This window comes from Electrophorus electricus, chromosome 3 (genome assembly GCF_041902795.1).
Source record: "Electrophorus electricus isolate QZ-2024a chromosome 3, ASM4190279v1, whole genome shotgun sequence".
NCBI lineage: Eukaryota > Metazoa > Chordata > Actinopteri > Gymnotiformes > Gymnotidae > Electrophorus > Electrophorus electricus.
The window spans coordinates 27,082,259-27,099,474 of record NC_137499.1 but is presented as its reverse complement, the minus strand read 5'-3'; the positions used below and the strand labels follow the sequence as shown (position 1 = coordinate 27,099,474).

The 17,216-nt window shown below is 42.6% G+C and overlaps 1 protein-coding gene across 1 annotated transcript; it reads left to right on the top strand.

The window, feature by feature from the left end:
- Positions 1-334: 334 nt before the first annotated feature.
- On the top strand, positions 335-6,289 carry prdm1b (PR domain containing 1b, with ZNF domain). The gene is made up of 5 exons (XM_027014417.3): positions 335-492; positions 907-1,159; positions 3,621-4,462; positions 4,567-4,695; positions 5,263-6,289. Exons 1-5 carry the CDS (start codon positions 484-486, stop codon positions 5,797-5,799), a joined length of 1,770 nt encoding a protein of 589 aa, XP_026870218.3. The 5' UTR covers positions 335-483; the 3' UTR covers positions 5,800-6,289.
- Positions 6,290-17,216: the final 10,927 nt, after the last annotated feature.

The following is a 17,216-nucleotide window of genomic DNA, read 5'->3' as shown; positions in this document are numbered from 1 at the left end:
CCTTCCCTCATTTCCTGTAAAATTCACGACAACTTCCCACTCACTTATGGTTTTATAGACAGTTTTGTAGGTAGTGCATTTCACATGACCTTTGGACCTGTGTTAAGGTGTGCGTGCATGTTTCTGTCTGTGAGATTTTCCAGCTTTGAGTTATGTGCCTGAGGTCATGTGATTTATTGCTGAGCTCATGCTGTGTAGACATGCACACACGATCGCGCAGACACACTCAACAACCGGCTCACACCGATGTGGGGTGGAGTCAGAGGAGACACGCGCCAATGTTTTGATCCTGCCCCCTTCTCCTTTAAAAAGATGCGAGCGATAAAGAGAGCGACACTGACAGAAAGACAAACACACGCTGTCACGCTCGCAGTCCTGCCGGCACCTCACTACCCACACGCTCGCCCAGACACAAAGGATCGGGTGTCAGAAGAGAAGAAAAGAAAGTACAAAGTCAGGCGCTGGCAGAAGAGTTCTGCGTACATGGCAGAGGTGAAGAAACTTACTTTGTTGAGCCGTTGTGTTGGATAATACGTAACACCTGGATCGTCTTTCTGGATTGTCTTTATGAACCAACATCAAGCGGTGGCTGTATTCATGCCGAACCAATGCGGATGGTGTAAAACTGTAAATCTGTTGTGACTGTCAGCAGGATCGTTTAGTGGTTTTTTTTTTTTTTTTTTTTTTTTAGCCGTTTCCTGAATGGGGAGGTTAGGAGGAGACTGTTAGCCTGAAACTTGTCTTTTCATGGCTCTGAGTTTCTTGGTGGAAGAGGACAGGAAAGAACAAGCAGGAGTGAAGCTGATTAGTGGCTGAATTCACTGGCATGTGTAAAGTTTTCAGTAATTCTAACAGCTGTCTTTCTCTCTCTCTCCCGCTCTCTCTCCCTTCCCTCATTCCCTCTAGATTTATCCTGGCGGACAGCTCCACCACTACATTGATGGCTGCAACGTATGGCACGGTAGCTGGATGCGCTTTGCCAACCCGGCACGCATGGCTGCTGAGCAGAACCTGGTGGCCTGCCAGAATGGCCGCGAGGTCTTTTTCTACACCATTCGGCCGGTGGAGGCAGACCAGGAACTGCTGCTCTGGTACAGCCAGGAGTTCTTGCATAGGACATGTGGCCGTGGATACGACCACGGCAACAGCCCCAAACCAAGTGAGTAGCAGCAGGGAGCAGGCACGGCGGAGGGGTCACGGGAGAAGGGGACTGGAGAGTGTGAGGGACTGGGGGACTGGAGAGTGTGAGGGACTGGGGGACTGGAGAGTGTGAGGGACTGGGGGACTGGAGAGTGTGAGGAACTGGGGGACTGGAGAGTGTGAGGAACTGGGGGACTGGAGAGTGTGAGGGACTGGGGGACTGGAGAGTGTGGGGGACTGGAGAGTGTGAGGAACTGGGGGACTGGAGAGTGTGAGGGACTGGGGGACTGGAGAGTGTGAGGAACTGGGGGACGCAAGAATGTGACAGCCCCCCCCTCACTTTGGTCTCCCTCCACACTGTGTCTGTCTGTCTTATTTAGAATTTCTAATTTAATCAATTCTGTTTTTATTTTCTCTGTGGTTCATTAGCATACCCCTTCGTCCTCTTCTTCACAGTGGCGTTTGTCATATGAATTATCTTTTTTTAATTCCCAGTACTGAGTCCTGTTGTCTCCCCTCATCTGCACCTCTTTACACCAGCTGGGTGCACATGTTTGTGTGTGTGTGTGTGTTTGTGTGTGAGTGGACAACAGTATGTCATCGTATGAATGTGAATGTACTGCTGATGTATCTCTGTCGCCATCAAAAAGAGATCTTTCTCAACACACAGAATTTGCTTTAAAGTTTGTTTCAACTGTTTAAAAATGGTTCTTGTTTATTTAGCCAGCTTTTATAAGGATGACAAATATTGGAAGCATTTTTTAATCAACATTGTCTCTGTGTGTGTGTGTGTGTGTGTGTGTGTGTGTGTGTGTGTGTGTGTGTGTGCGCGCGTGTGTGTGTGCACCTACATGTTATCTGGATATTTATGTCTGGAGAAAAACTATAGATACAATCATCCTCACATTGTTACAATCTGCCAGACAAATTATCTTAAGTATGACAGTGTTTCCTGCGCTATTTTCAGGGTGACGTAGATAGTATGTGTGTGTGTGTGTGTGTGTGAGACCCATTTGGTCATTTAGAGTCATCTGAGCAAAACACATGCTGTGACTTTTGAGCTCATCTGGTGACTGTGTCTCCTTAGACAATTGGCCCTGATTGCGGTACATCCTGGTAAGGAAGTAGTCCCCTGACGCACCGTGCCTTTCCTCAAAGTGCCCTTCTCTGAAGGATCTAACGTCACCCTGGCTAGTTTACATCTTTTACTTCCTGATTGAGATTCAGAGAAACCAAGTGAGAACAAAAGAATTTACATTTGCGTTTGCTTCAGAAGGATGTCGAGGTGTTTTGCAAGGAAAGCTCAGCACAAGTGAACCTGGTGTGTTTTGGCAGAAATTTTGGAAGGTTAGATTAAAAATTAAAAAGGTCAGGTTTTTTAAAGCACAGACTGTACTAAGCACTTTTTGGAGGTTGTTTCGTTTTTATTTATTTAATTAATTTTAAAAAATCTCCAATCTTGTGCCTGCATATCAATAATGAAAAGGCATTCATAGATCTTCTGAATGTATCAGAATTTATCACAACCGTTTTTTCCATACCTTCTTCCATTTCTGATACAGTCCGTCTGCACATTTGCACTTCATTTAGAATTTTTGGAAACTGTGAATCATGCTGGGATTGTTTGCTTGGGGTACGTCCGTTTGGATGGCCATTGTCTCCTCTCAAATAGTACTGACCACACACTTTGCCAGGAAGATTTGCACCAGACTGGTTCCCACCAGGTTTGCGGAACTAGACCTTGGCCACAAAGGCTAATAATCTGTTTGTGAAATTGTCATCCTCCCCCTGTGGAAATGTGCTGAACTCGAGTCACAGATGTTGAGGGATTTTTTTTGTTGTTTTTGTTGTTGCTGCCATTTTCTTGTTGCCGGCTGTCTGGGGCAGTGCAGAGCTGATCTCGGCCTCAGCACCGTCCCTGTGACTGCGTGTGTCGAAGGGGCGATGTAGGATATTTCTGTGGTTGCATACATCTGCTGCTACTATGAGTAAGCATGGTTTCTGACTGAGAAGTATGACTGTTACTCTTGACTCCTGTCTTCTTACACACACACACACCCACACACACATACACACACACACTTGTGGACGCCTTGTGAACTCCCACATACTGGTAATCAAGGTGCTTTGTGATAGCAATACTCTGTACGTCAGAAAGAAACCAGTTTGATATCTCATGCCTGTCAACCTAAAACTGAAATACGTGCCATTTACCATAAGTGAGTCCGGGCGGGTGACGTGATGAGTAGGTGTGTTATAACCTTGTTTTTTGAGGGAGATAGTCAGTGTTGTAATCTGCAGCACCTCTCTTTCTGCATCGTTTTCAATATTGTTTTTTCCTTACCTCACGGTCCATGACGTGAACACAGAAGGGTTCCTGTTAGCAAGCCAGAAGTGAGACCTTCACGGCCCCACACTGCACACGACTAACGGGTTTTCATTTCTTTTCCTTCCTTTTCTGGTCATCCTCCTCCACGCAGAACATCTGGGCAGCGAGGTGATGGAAGCAGAGCTCCAGAAGCACCGGCCACCCCCGCAGACCTGCCTCCCCAAGTGCGAGGCCAGCCCCCAGGGGCCCTGGAGCAGGGAGGAGGTGGGGAAGGAGGAGAAGAAGATGGGCGAGAGGGACACGCCACCCGGCACGCCAGATGAGCACGCGACAGACTTCAGCAAGAGAGTCTGGAAAAGTGCAGCTCAGGACAACGGGCGCTCCCGGCCGTTGGAGATGCATCCCACGCTTCTGCCCCACCGGGACTTTCCGCTGTACCTCCACGACCTCTACAGCCACAGGGAGGACGTGGCATCTTACCCCCCTCTGCAGCACCCGTACCCGCTGCCACTTCCATACAGCCCGCATTACTCTCGCCGGCTCCCCTACTCACCCCCCTTCCTCCACACGCTGCCCCCTACAGGGCCTTTCCAGCACAGCAGCTTGCGTGGTAGCGAGTCTGTGCCTTTCCCCTCTATGACCCCACCAGGCCTGCACCCCGTCTCACTGCCTTACCGCACACCACCTCCTTGTAGCAGCCAGAGGGAGCAACCCCCGAATGCCTCCCCTGCCCAGGGTGCCACGCCTGAGCTCTCGCCGATCTCCAAGTGGGAGCCCAAGCAGCCATGCGAGCCCACACCGCCACCACCATGTATAGTCCAGGCGGCCGTCAACCTCAGCCTGACCGCTGAGGCAAAAGACAGCCCCTCCTTGCCATCAGGCCACGCCCCCGGCTACAAGTCCCTCCCCTTCCCGCTGAAGAAGCAGAACGGCAAGATCAAGTACGAATGTAATATCTGCCTCAAGACCTTCGGCCAGCTGTCAAATCTCAAGGTCAGTGACATGGACAGTATGCAGGGAGCCAGGCGGGTTCGCACAGTTTACGTGGTTCACCCAGTTCACATCGAATGGGGGTCATCTGTCTCTTTTTTTTCCAGGTACACTTGAGGGTGCACAATGGTGAGAGGCCATTTCAGTGTCAGCTGTGCAAAAAGAGCTTCACTCAGCTGGCCCATCTGCAGAAACACCATCTAGTCCACACTGGAGAGAAACCTCATGAGTGTCAGGTGAGGTGTGTGTGTGTGTGTGTGTGTGTGTGTGTGTGTGTGTGTGTGTGTGTGTGTGTGTGTGTGTGTGTGTGTGTGTGTGTGTGTGTGTGTGTGTGTGTGTGTGTGTGTGTGTGTGTGTGTGTGTGTATTAGTCTCAGAGAAATAAAACAAATAAGACATTCAAGTTATCTGAGTACCTTTGAGCACTTGTAAGTGAAAGTTATAGGACCAGGCTGGATGTGAATCACATGGAGAGAATTACACCGAAAGTATGTTTTGTCTGTGGGTACTTTCACCTAGTCCTGATAGATCATTTGAAAGAAAGCCCTGCCTTTGTTGTACATTAACCCGGAAGGGTGTGATAGTGGTGTCATTCAGAGCTCTTTCTGGCATGACGCACTCTCAACCAAAAGAGAAACTTATGTTAGTCACTCCCCCTTCATTCCGCTGTGACACACCAGGGCCATTATAATCAATCTGTGGGGTTAATACATGTTTTGGAATGCATTTTCCTTTTATGTCTGGGCTTCCATGGTGCCTGTGGGTCTGTGTAACAATGTGGCGACTGCCGTCCTTCCCCTGCAGGTCTGCCATAAACGCTTCAGCAGCACGAGCAACCTGAAGACACACCTGCGCCTGCACTCGGGTGAGAAGCCCTACGGGTGTAAGCTGTGCCAAGCCAAGTTCACGCAGTTCATCCACCTGAAGCTGCACCGTCGCATGCACGGCTCGGACGAGCTCGAGCATCGCTGCTCACTCTGTGGCAAGGCCTTTGTCCACAGCTTCTCCCTGGGCCTGCACAGCCGCTCGGGCTACTGCCCGTCCCGTGCCAACAGCACCGTCCAGCCCGGGAGCCCCGAGCTGCTGGAGGCGACCAGGCTCCTGGGGAACTTTGACAGCAGCGCAGAGGCTGAGGCCCTGGCGGAGAGCGCGACGGAGGCGGAGGTGGAAGCCTCCCTGGAGAGGTGGCTGGCCCGAATTCCCCCCGGCAGTCCCGAGGTGGGCATCTTCAAGGCAGCCGACGGGGCCCCAGCCAGGGCGGCGGGTCAACAGCAGGAGAGGCCCAGCGTGGTGCGCTTCTGCTCACCCCCACGGCACTCGGTCAAGACCGAGGAAGAGTAGATGGACAAAGAAGGGGCCGAGAGGTGTTTGGAGCCGCACAGGTGTTTGATGTTTCCAAAACATCAGTGCAACATGAGCACAGAGCAGTCTGTATTAGTTAATGCCAAAAAGGTTTAGATGAAAAAAGAGAAGGGAGGATAGGAATTAGTGGAAGCCAAGGTGTGTGGCACCAAATAATCCCTGCCCGAAGACTCGGTATGAGCGTGTTTAATGCCCCAAAGGCTCGACCTCTGCTACAGGGAGACTGCATGATCAGTCACATCCTCTGGACTATTTCAGCTTCTTAACATATTCACAAGTCTCTTTGTAGGTTTGTGGTAATTTATTTTGGTCAGTAGCATTTTTGTTTGTTTTAGGGATGTGACATGCATGGTCTTAGGGGTTTCTATGCTTATGTTCTTGTTTTGTGTGTGTGTGTGTGTGTGTGTGTGTGTGTGTGTGTGTGTGTGTGTGTGTGTGTGTGTGTGTGTGTGTGTGTGTGTGTGTGTGTGTGTGTGTGTGTGTGTGTGTGTGTGTGTGTGTGTGTGTGTGTGTGTGTGTGTCACAGTAAAGAACATAATGGGAATTAATTATTTTGAACAAACCTTTTGTCTTTATTAACTTGTTGTCTAACACTGAGCACCTTTGTCCTTCTTACACAAGGAAGCATAAATACCAAATCAATGCAGTGCAAACCGAAGTCATTAATAATCTCAGGTTAACTAAAAAACTGTTTTTCTACCAAAAGCGTCAACACATACCAGTACCTCAGTACCATGAGGCATTACATTACTTATGTCAGTGGTTCATTTAATGCTCTTTTAATTTATTTGAAATTAGCACTGGAAAAAGCAGGAACTAGATCCACGTGCAAGGTTACTGTTACGTAGTGACTGCAAGGCTTATATATTTTACTTATGTATATTTTTCTCTTTATATAATTTGTTTTTGTTCTATAAGTTTGTTTACCTAATTATATTTTTATGTTAAAGGATGTTAATACTTTATACATGAGATATATTTTTACCAAAACTTCTAATGTAGCATATTAAATATATTCTTTCTTAAAATGTAGGGTCTTTGGTCTCTTAACATATTCATGTCCACACCCACCTCATAAGCTATCCACAAATGTGTAAGTGTGTGTGTGGGTGTGGGTGTGTGTGGGTGTGTGTTTGTGTGTGCATGGGTGTATATGAGAAGACAGGTGTCAAGAGTCATACTTCTCAGTCAGAAACCATGCTGATTCATACTAGCAGCAACCACAGAAGTATCCCATATTACCCCACTTAAACACAGTCATAGGTTTGATGAGGAGGCCGAGATCTGCTCCGTACTGTCAGGCTTTCTGAACCAGCAGCAAACAACACTCTTTAACATTCTCTGGTGTCTAACACCTTTGTGCATTTGACACAAGGAAGCATTCTTTTCAAATCTTTAAACCTAAATGTACACTCCCTAGAGCACATACTTGCAACTTGCATCAGGTCCCATTTAAAGACCCCTTAAAAATGGTTTGTGGCCTTGTTTCTAGAAAGATTTGAACCTGGAGAAAGTAGCCCACAGTAGAACATTGTTTTTTGATTTCTCCAGACCCCTTTTATGGTCTATGTCCCTTCACAAATAATATGATTTACTGTTACAAAAACATGTTAGCTCCTATAGAGTAACACTACAGTAAACACCTCGGTTGCTAGGAAACACCACATCTATTACTGTCTATAATAATAACTGTTCAGTTATTCTGTTCTCATACCTCTGTTAAGGACAATATTACATTTACTTACATTATTCACTTACAACATAGTTTAAAATTAAACTACCACACTACTAACAGCTTTAAGAAGAAATACAGTGATACTTTGTGTGTTTTTTTTATATGTTTGTGAACCCTTTAGTTCTATGTTTCTATATTTCTACATCATATTGTCACACATTTCCTAAAAGTAGAGAAACAAGTCAAACAAATGATACAAAAATATTTGACTCTGTCATTTTTTAAATATATCTGTGAGTGGCAAAACTATGTGATCTATGTTTCTAGTGTGACCTTAAACATTTCTGGTAATTGATCAGTCCCGCACATGGGCTTGGAGGAATTTTAGCTCATTGCTCTATACAAAACAGCTTTAACTCATTTGGGTTTCCTCCCATGAAATGCTTGTTTCAGGTTCCACAACATTTCAACTGGATTAAGGTCAGGACTTTGACTTGGCCATTCCAAAAGCTTAACTTTAGTCTTCCTTAATTATTCTTTCTAATTCCAATCATTCAGCCTGACATCTTTCTTTAGAATTTGCTGGTATTATTCAGACTTCATTGTTCCATTAATGATGAAGCAAAACAAGCCCAAACCATGATACTACCACCACCATGTTTCACAGAAGGGATGAGGTTATTATGCTGGAATGCTGTGTTTTCCTTTCTCCAAACATAGCACTTCATTTAAACTAAAAAGATCTCATCCATCCATAAAACATTGTTCCAATAGTCTTCTTCAGTGGCTTTCTTTTCGCGGCCCTGCCATGCACACCATTGTTGTTCAGTGTTCTCCTGATGGTGAACATTAACATTAGCCCATGCAACAAAAACCTTTGTTACCTTGGGTTCCTTTGGGACCTCGCAGACTATTACGCGTCTTGCTTTTGGCATGATCTTTGTTGGTCGACCTCTCCTGAGGATCGTAATAATGGTCTAGCATTTTCCTCCATTTGTACACAGTGATGAGATGGTTTTGTAACATTTTCCAACTTCATTAGCATAGACAACTCTTCTTCTGAGGTCTTCAGAAATCTCCTTTGTTCATGCCATGATACACTTTCACAAACGTAGGTTGTGAAGATCCGACTTTGTTAGATGCCTGTTCTTTAAATAAAAATGGGTGCCCACTCACACCTGATTGTCATCCCATGGATTGACAACACTGACTAAAATTTCGTCTTTAATGATTTGCTAATCCTAAAGGTTCACATACTTTTCCCACTCACAAATATGTATTATTGGATAATTTCACTTAATAAATAAATGACTATTTTTGTCTCATTTGCTTGATTTGATTCTCTTTATCTACTTTTGGGACTTTTAGGATTGTGTGGCAATATAGAGGAGTTTTAGGTCAAATTTATGTAAAAATACAGAAACTTCTAAAGTATTCACAAACTTTATAGCATCACTGTCATTACGCCAGTATAACATAACATCTCTGAGGCAAGGCAAAAATGTTATAATTCAGACAATACGAGCACATATTCATTCTTATTTCAAACCATCTATGAGTCAAACTTCGTAAAATTTCAACAACAGTTGAGTGTGCAGTGCTTACATGTGTCTTTCAAACATGACAGCATGCAGTTACAAAACAGTTTCTCTCCACTAAACCACATAGAAGAGACACTTCCCAGGTCCAGAGTCTCCACCGGTGAAATTGTGGTCTCAGTGGCAGTGTGAGTGACAGTAAGTGAGTAGAAGGCAGTTACAGTAAAAGCTGGCTCATGTGTGTTTCTGGGCTCTGCCATTACTGCACTTATCTGTTTCCTCTCTACACATCCACCTCAACAGCCTCTGCTCAGACCTACGCACACAGGGAGAGTCCCGCCCTGTGCCACACTCACCACACACTCTCTCTCACACACACACACACACACACACCCCTCAGCAAGGGAAAGGTAATGCTGAAGAGTGTGCATTTGTCCCGCACAGTCAGTCCATCAAACCACCAGCCTGACCAGTTAGATAATCATAATGGTTTGTCAGGGGAGAAATAGAGAAACAGAGAAGTACAGTATGTGAAATGCTTTGAAAGAGAGTCACCTCAGCAAGAGCGAAACTCGTCTTGCTGTAAATGACAAGAAGAGCGTATGTGTGTGTGTGTGTGTGTGTGTGTGTGTGTGTGTGTGTGTGTGTGTGTGTGTGTGTGTGCGTGTGCGTGTGCGTGTGTGTGCACGTCTGTGTGTACCATGTGTGTTCAAGCATAAGTGACTCACTCAGATTACTAGCATTGTCTTCCTGTGTACTCTTGAATTTCTGCATGTTCCACTAAGAGCAATGAACACAGTCGTTCTCTGAATCACTTAACTTGAGTTACTAGAGAAAGAGATTCCGAGACTGAAATAAAGAAATGTTTTGACTTTTAGTGCACTTTTACGAGAAAACGGAATGTCTTCACAAAATCATTATTTCTTCACCTTCTTCTACGTCTTCTCATGTACCATAAGTGCTTTCTTGCCATAAACTGAACACTGACTTATTTGACTATGTATGGACATTTGGTTAGTTTTTTGGTAATGATAATTTTCTCCTCTTTTTGTGGTTTTCCATGCAAACCAGAGAGGAGTCTAAGGGCTATCTGACTAAAATATTTGACTTTAATGCTCAAAGTCTCCTATTACCTTATTCCCTCCCACAAGCAGGAGCGCTATTTTTACTACTATTAATAGTAATTGTAGTATTACAAATGCAATTACAAATACCCCATTCCAGGAACAGTTTTTCAGCCTTTTGCCACAGGTTCAGGTGAAGAAGTCTTATCTTGAAATCGCTCTGGTATTCCATCACAATCTTTACATTCACTGCCAAGGAAAAAGAAGCAAAAGCATATCTGAGCAGTTTCCAGTGAAACAAAGTGATGGATATGTTGTCAAAATTCCACAGGCGTTGCTCACAGCGGGGTGTGCTTGATGTTTTGGACCAAAATAATACAGAAGCTTTACACATACACCCCTCCCCAAAACCTCTCAAGATGTGGTGGGGTCTTGCCCAATCATTACATCAGGTAAAATAAGTATAAGGGAATAGACTTGATGTCCTAATTCTGCTATTTTACCTTGGTTTAAAAATAATGTTATTTCCAAAGTGTTTTCATTTACTGCACCTTACAAAAGAAAAAAGAGTTTGATCCTAATAAAGTAAGGGTCCAGTCCACCTTATATTTTGAGTAAAGTGAACTTCAAATATGTTATTATACTATTTGTGTCACGGAACGCTCGCCTCCTGCGAGTCACGTGGGTCGTTGTTTGTGACCACACCTGCACCTTGTTTTGTTTATGTATTTAAACCCTCATAGTAGTGTGCAGGATTGTTGGTCATTGTGGCTCTAACGTCGTAAATGTCTTGATGTGTTGTTCCTTTGTCGATGTTAATCGTATTCTTGTTTACTGCCTGTGTTTAATGTTAACCATTTCATGTTCGTATTCCCAGTCGTTGGAGTCTGTGCGTCCTGCCCCTCGCCCTGCGGCACTCGGCCACCACGCGTTACAGTTTGAGCTTCAGTTAACTTAATTTTAAGGCTGTCCATTCAACCACGCCTAACTACAGTACAGTTAAATTTGCTATTGATTCACATAATATTCATGACCTTATATTGGTCATGAATTTTTGCCAGGATCACACAGTAAATCAACATTGCCAAATGTGCAATAAACTCTTGATTTAGAGTGTTTATGGTGGCTAAAACCAAACTGAACCAACCATAAATAATACTTAATTTGACAGTGATTGAATTAGAGCATTTGACCTTTCTTGACAATATCATGTTCATATCCAGTGTGGCCAATGTACAAACATCTGTGGACAATGTGTAAGTTAAAGGGGTAGATTCTGGCATTATTTCCCCCTCAGGGCCGGCAGGGACAGGGGAATGGTGAAAAGAGTGCTTTGTGCTGGCTAGCATCTCCTGAAATGAGATTGTTATCGCATGACAGTGGCAACAGATTTGCAACAGAATTCTTTGGGTTTTTTTTGCTTTCGATTTCTAATCAGCCAACGGTTGTACATCAACACAAATGCACCGACTTAAAAGACTACTCACACACACACACCTATGCTCTACCTGTACACATACACACAAACATACAAACATACACTCTGCTCTACCTGTACACATATATGCTCACAGTCTGCTTTACAGACACACACACACACACACACACACGTTCTGCTTTACCTGCACACACACACACACACACACACACACACCCCACACACACACACACTTTGCTCTACCCATACACATACAGTCTGCTCTAGACACATACATAACCCACACACGTTCTGCTTTACCTGTACACACATACACACACACACACACACACACACACTTTGCTCTACCCATACACATATACACACACACAGTCTGCTCTACATACATACATAACACACACACGTTCTGCTTTACCTGTACACACATACACACACACACACACACACACACACACTCTGCTCTACCCATACACACATGCACACATTGTAGCAGGTGTACAGGAGGAAGGTTCACACTTTCATTGTACTGCTGTAGACTGAAAGGGGTTTTGTGCTATGGTAAACTTGATTTTTCCACTGGTCTATTTCCCACAGATGCATTTTAAATATGATTTGTATATTCAAATGGCTAATATATTATCTACAAAAATACACAACTATTTTCTCAAGTAGACTTTTCATTCTGACTTCTACATATGCACTCAATTCAGTATATGTTCTTTTTTCTTTTTTTGTATTTAGAAGTAGTCCACTTCATCTAAATCTAATTTCAGTTGGTTGTTGATGCTTGTTGAAATTCAGATTTTTCCATTTTTGCTGCAATTTATTATTCTGTGACATCAAACTGAAAGCAATTTAATGGTTTTCATTTTCAAATAACATCAAGACAAAACCAAAATGGCATGTCCCCAAAAACACCCCGATGATACGACATTCCCCAAAACACCCTACAACTGTGTGTGTGTGTGTGTGGGTGGGGGGGTGTGTGTGTGCGCACATGAGTGTGTGTGTATGTGTGCGTGCGTGTGTGTGTGTGCGTGTGTGTGTGTGTGTGTCTGTGTGTGTTATGTGTATTGTCAACATGTTGCAACATGAAGAACTGTAGCTAGACTTTCTATTTAAATACTAAGGTTAAAAACTAAGAAGTGTGAGTTTACAAGTGTGAGTTGGCTGACCTCTGGCTGACCTCTACCGAAGGTATAGTGGGGTAGTGTATGAACTTATTGGCCTGAGGACATATATATATATATATATATATATATATATATATATATATATATATATATATATATATATATATATATATATATATAGTATTGTTATGTACACATTAGAGGACCTCCAACTGTTCATTTCTTTATTCTCCAAGTTCAACCCAGCTCTTGAATATACATAGAGTATAGCACATCCTGGCATGAAGATAGATGTGTGGATGTCTTTTTGGATGTTTCAGAGAAGTTTGCTAATTCTTGTTTGAATACCACCATCTATTATAAACCTACAGACACTCACGCCTACTTGCAGTACAGTTCTTCACATCCCAAGGCCTGTAAAAACTCCATCCCTTATTCACAGCTACTTAGACTTAAACGCATTTGCAGTGAGAATGAAGACGTCCAGCAGAAAAGCATGGAAGTGTGAGAATATCTTCAAAACTGTGGGTTTCCTGAGGAGGTCATCGATGACGCCTTTGCTCATGCTTTACCTGTTCAGAGAGTGGATGAACTAGCCTATACATAATCTGCTGTTAAGACCACAAGAATTCTTTTGGTACTGACTTATCATCCTATAAATAAGACTGATATTATACTTAAACACTTCATAGTCCTCCAGGATGGTGTAGAGACCACATCTCTTTTTAAGGATCCTCCACTAATCTTCTACAGACGATACAAAAACATCAAACACATGCTTGTCAAGAGTGAGGTAAATGATCATTCAAATAATGTCTGTGGTACTGTAACCTGCAACCACTCTAGACCTGCTACATGTAAATGTATAAACACAACCACTAAAATAACTGGCACAAAAGGACCAGTTGTCATCCCCCATTCCTCCTCATGCATCACTGTGGGAGTTGTGTGCTGTATTACCTGTAAAAGATCTCATCAGCTTTATATTGGAGAAACCAGGAGAGGACTTGCTGATCGGTTTGTTGGACACCTTCAGACCATCAGAATTAAGGATTTGTCATTTCCTGTGGCAAGACATGTTAATACTAAAAGACACTGCATTAATGCTATAGCTGTTTGCATTGCTAGTTGTTGCTATGGCAGCAATGAAATATGGAAACTGATCTACACTCTTGAAACTTTAGAATCACAAAACAAATGTTATGATTTAAACATTTACTCATATATATTATTCATATTGCTTGCACCCGTTTCTCTGGAAACTGCATAGTTTACAACAATTTTTAATCTCTTTCTCTCTTTCTCTCTCTCTCTCAATCCATACACTATTATATTACATATATTTATTAGTATTTATACATATTATAAAAAGACATATTTGTTTTTTAATCATTGATTTTGTGATTTGTATATATTCTAGGAATCTACTTCTTATGCATGCAGTGGTGTGTTCAGTCTTTGAGCTTTGAGTCCTTGGCACTGGGCACTGGCCCGCCTGGCTTGGTCAGTTATCCATCCTGTGTGTGTGTGTGTGTGTGTGTGTGTGTGTGTGTGTGTGTGTGTGTGTGTGTGTGTTCAAGTGAACTAGCATTGTCTTACACTTCAAGTTAGTGCCAGATACACCTACTGTGAATTTGTGGCTACTGGACAAATAGTTGATTATATTTTACTTTAGTGTTTCCTTTTTCTCAACATGATCCAGTACTTTATTTTATGACATATCTGCCCACCTACGCAAAAGGCGGTTGACATGTTGTGATGCATGCACTCACACACACCAAGAGTTGAAAAGAAGCGCCAACGTGGCCTTCGTGACACGCAGACTGACAGCAATAGTACATATTAAATATTACATGCTTCTTTTACGCCTAAAGTTTCGAGTCCAAGCGTGCGTTGATTGAACACTGATAACGTTATCATTTTCAATGTGATTTAGCTCCATCTACCGCCCAACAAATTGCTTTGCGCACCAGTTTTCTATTTCAACTTTATACCCAGACGTGTAAATATGAACGATTGGAACGAACGAATAAATGAATGGCGCACTGGTAGCCGATACCTCCGTAGTACATAATACTTAATTGCGTAAAGCCAATATTTCATACAAATCGGAGCTAATAAACACATTTGAAGACCGACAACTCCATATAACAAATGGAAGCTTCGCGAAGCTAAAGCTATTCCACTTCAGGAAAATTCGCTTAAAAAAATCCAAGCACAAATGATAGCTACAACAAATAAGTTATATTTGTATGTATTTGTCGTTTATTGCGGCAAATGCGACGCAACGAATTTAGAGCGGGAATGTAATTCCATGGGACAGGGCCGCAGAGCGCTGGAGCGGGGAGTAGTCCCGCTCAGCAACCGCGAACCTCCCACCTCCGCTAAGCTTTTATCAATGCTGGAAATCATGTGCGTCTTTGGGTCTGTTGTATGTTCTTTAGCCTCCCAAATAATCGTTGAATGTTCTTTAGCCTCACAAAATAAACATGCACCATTAGTTACATCGTCAATAGTTCTCATTCATTCTTATTCAAGCGCGTTACGGTGTCTCCAAAATCGAATATAAGGACACTAGGACCTGGGAGAGGTGCTGCTGCCCACAAATCCCTGACACCATTATCGATCGCCCAGCACTTCGTTTTTGCAATTTTCCGGAGGTGCTTAGCCCCTATATACATATATTTATACATACATTTCCCTAAAGAAATGGACAATGTTATCTGGAAGATCATTTGTTCTGATTTATGAATGCGTTTAATCAAAGGTAGTTTATACTTAAATGTTTGCTTTGCGGATATTTTGACAGTGGAGGTACTGTTGGTTTGCAACCAGATGATGAATTAATTTATATTGCTTTATTTTGGTATTCTCTTTTTCATTTTCTTTCTTTCTTTCTTTCTTTCTTTCTTTCTTTCTTTCTTTCTTTCTTTCTTTCTTTCTTTCTTTCTTTCTTTCTCCCACACACCAAAATCTATGGAAATATGTCAGTTGTCTTATAGATAGACAGACAAGCTCAATGTTATCTTTCTATCTATAAAGCAGAACATGTAAAAAAATACAGACGATAAAGATAAATACAGACGTCTGAACAGGTATTTCAATGCTATAGTCTACAAACAGCACAAAAAGCCTGTAAAATCCCAGCCATGTAACAGCTAACAGAAAACAGACAATTAAATGAATCACAGTCTCGTCTCACGGATGTTTCAGCAAAGGGAATTCCATGAATGTTTCCTGATGGAACATTATATTTTTATATGTGACATCAAACAGTCTCCCTTAAATATAGATCACTTTAATTATGTTTTTCATTTTCGATTGTGCCGTCCTTAATAAAAGAAGATTTTCTTGACCCTGGATGAAATTTCTCCCAAAATTCATTTAATCACAATAATTTATCTTAAGGCACACCTCACTCATTCGTCTCCTCCTACGTGACTGGCAAAGGAAGAATGCTACTTCCTGATCCCATACACTTCATTTAAGTCCTTGAGATGGAAAGCATGCCTCGACCTTGTATCGCACAGGTCTGTGGAATCTATCTTTTCACTGCGGTTTAATTCGATTTTTGAATATTTGCACTTGATTATATTCATATTCATGAAATCTTTCACTCAAACCATTACTAAAACAAACCCCATTTGGACGGCGTTTAAGCCCTTGTCATTTTAGTGTTTAAAACCAAGGTTCTTTCAGTGGCAATCATTTTTGGTTTGTTTTGACTGATTGCCAGACTGATTGACTGATAGTCAGACTGACTTGCCGGACGGATTATATCACACATCTGGTCTGAGTGCATCTGCCAGTCCCATTAAAGTAGCTGGAACCTCTTACATGGAAGAGAAAAGCCTGGGCTAAACTTCTCCTGCTACAACCACCACCAGCTACACCTGCTACAGCCACGACCCTCACCAGGAAAATCAGAAAGATGATGATGATGATGATGGGGAGGAGGATAAAGCCACGGATCTAACCTGCCTGGTGTTGTCTTGGCACATGCTGAACCCACTGACCACCTAAGTATTGTTGCTGACCATCTCACGTAATGGCTACCACTGACCCATCTTATAATGGCTATTTCCAGCATGATAATGGACCATGACAAGCTCAAGTCCTTTCAAAGGGGTTCTGCCACTATGACGATGACTTCCGTGCATGTCAGTGGCCTCCACCCCAACAATGTGATGCAGTCACTTCAGCAAGGAACAAAGTCTCAAAGGAATGTTTTCCTCCTAGGAATTCATCATGGATTTTTTTTTCATTTTACTGTCATTTGGTTCCATCTACTGACCAATCAACTGATCTTCTCACTCATTTTCTTAACAATAATTAGCTTTTTTATTTTTGGACATGCAAATAAATCACATTCACCAGTGATCTTATAGTTAGCATTTACTATAGTTATAGTTAGGATTTTGAGACAATCAAAATTTATGAGATTAGTTCAGACCTGTCATACCTGCAGGTTTTCCCCAGACAGAAAAATTGTGTTTACTCAAAGATTGTATCTTTTTCATTAGTATTAGAACTTAAAATTAATCATGA

Bases quoted from the DNA above. Each gene is read 5' to 3' on its own strand.
- prdm1b (XM_027014417.3), top strand. The intron at 1,160-3,620 runs GTGAGTAGCAGC...TCCTCCACGCAG, and splicing joins CGGCAACAGCCCCAAACCAA to AACATCTGGGCAGCGAGGTG. The intron at 4,696-5,262 runs GTGAGGTGTGTG...CTTCCCCTGCAG, and splicing joins AGAAACCTCATGAGTGTCAG to GTCTGCCATAAACGCTTCAG.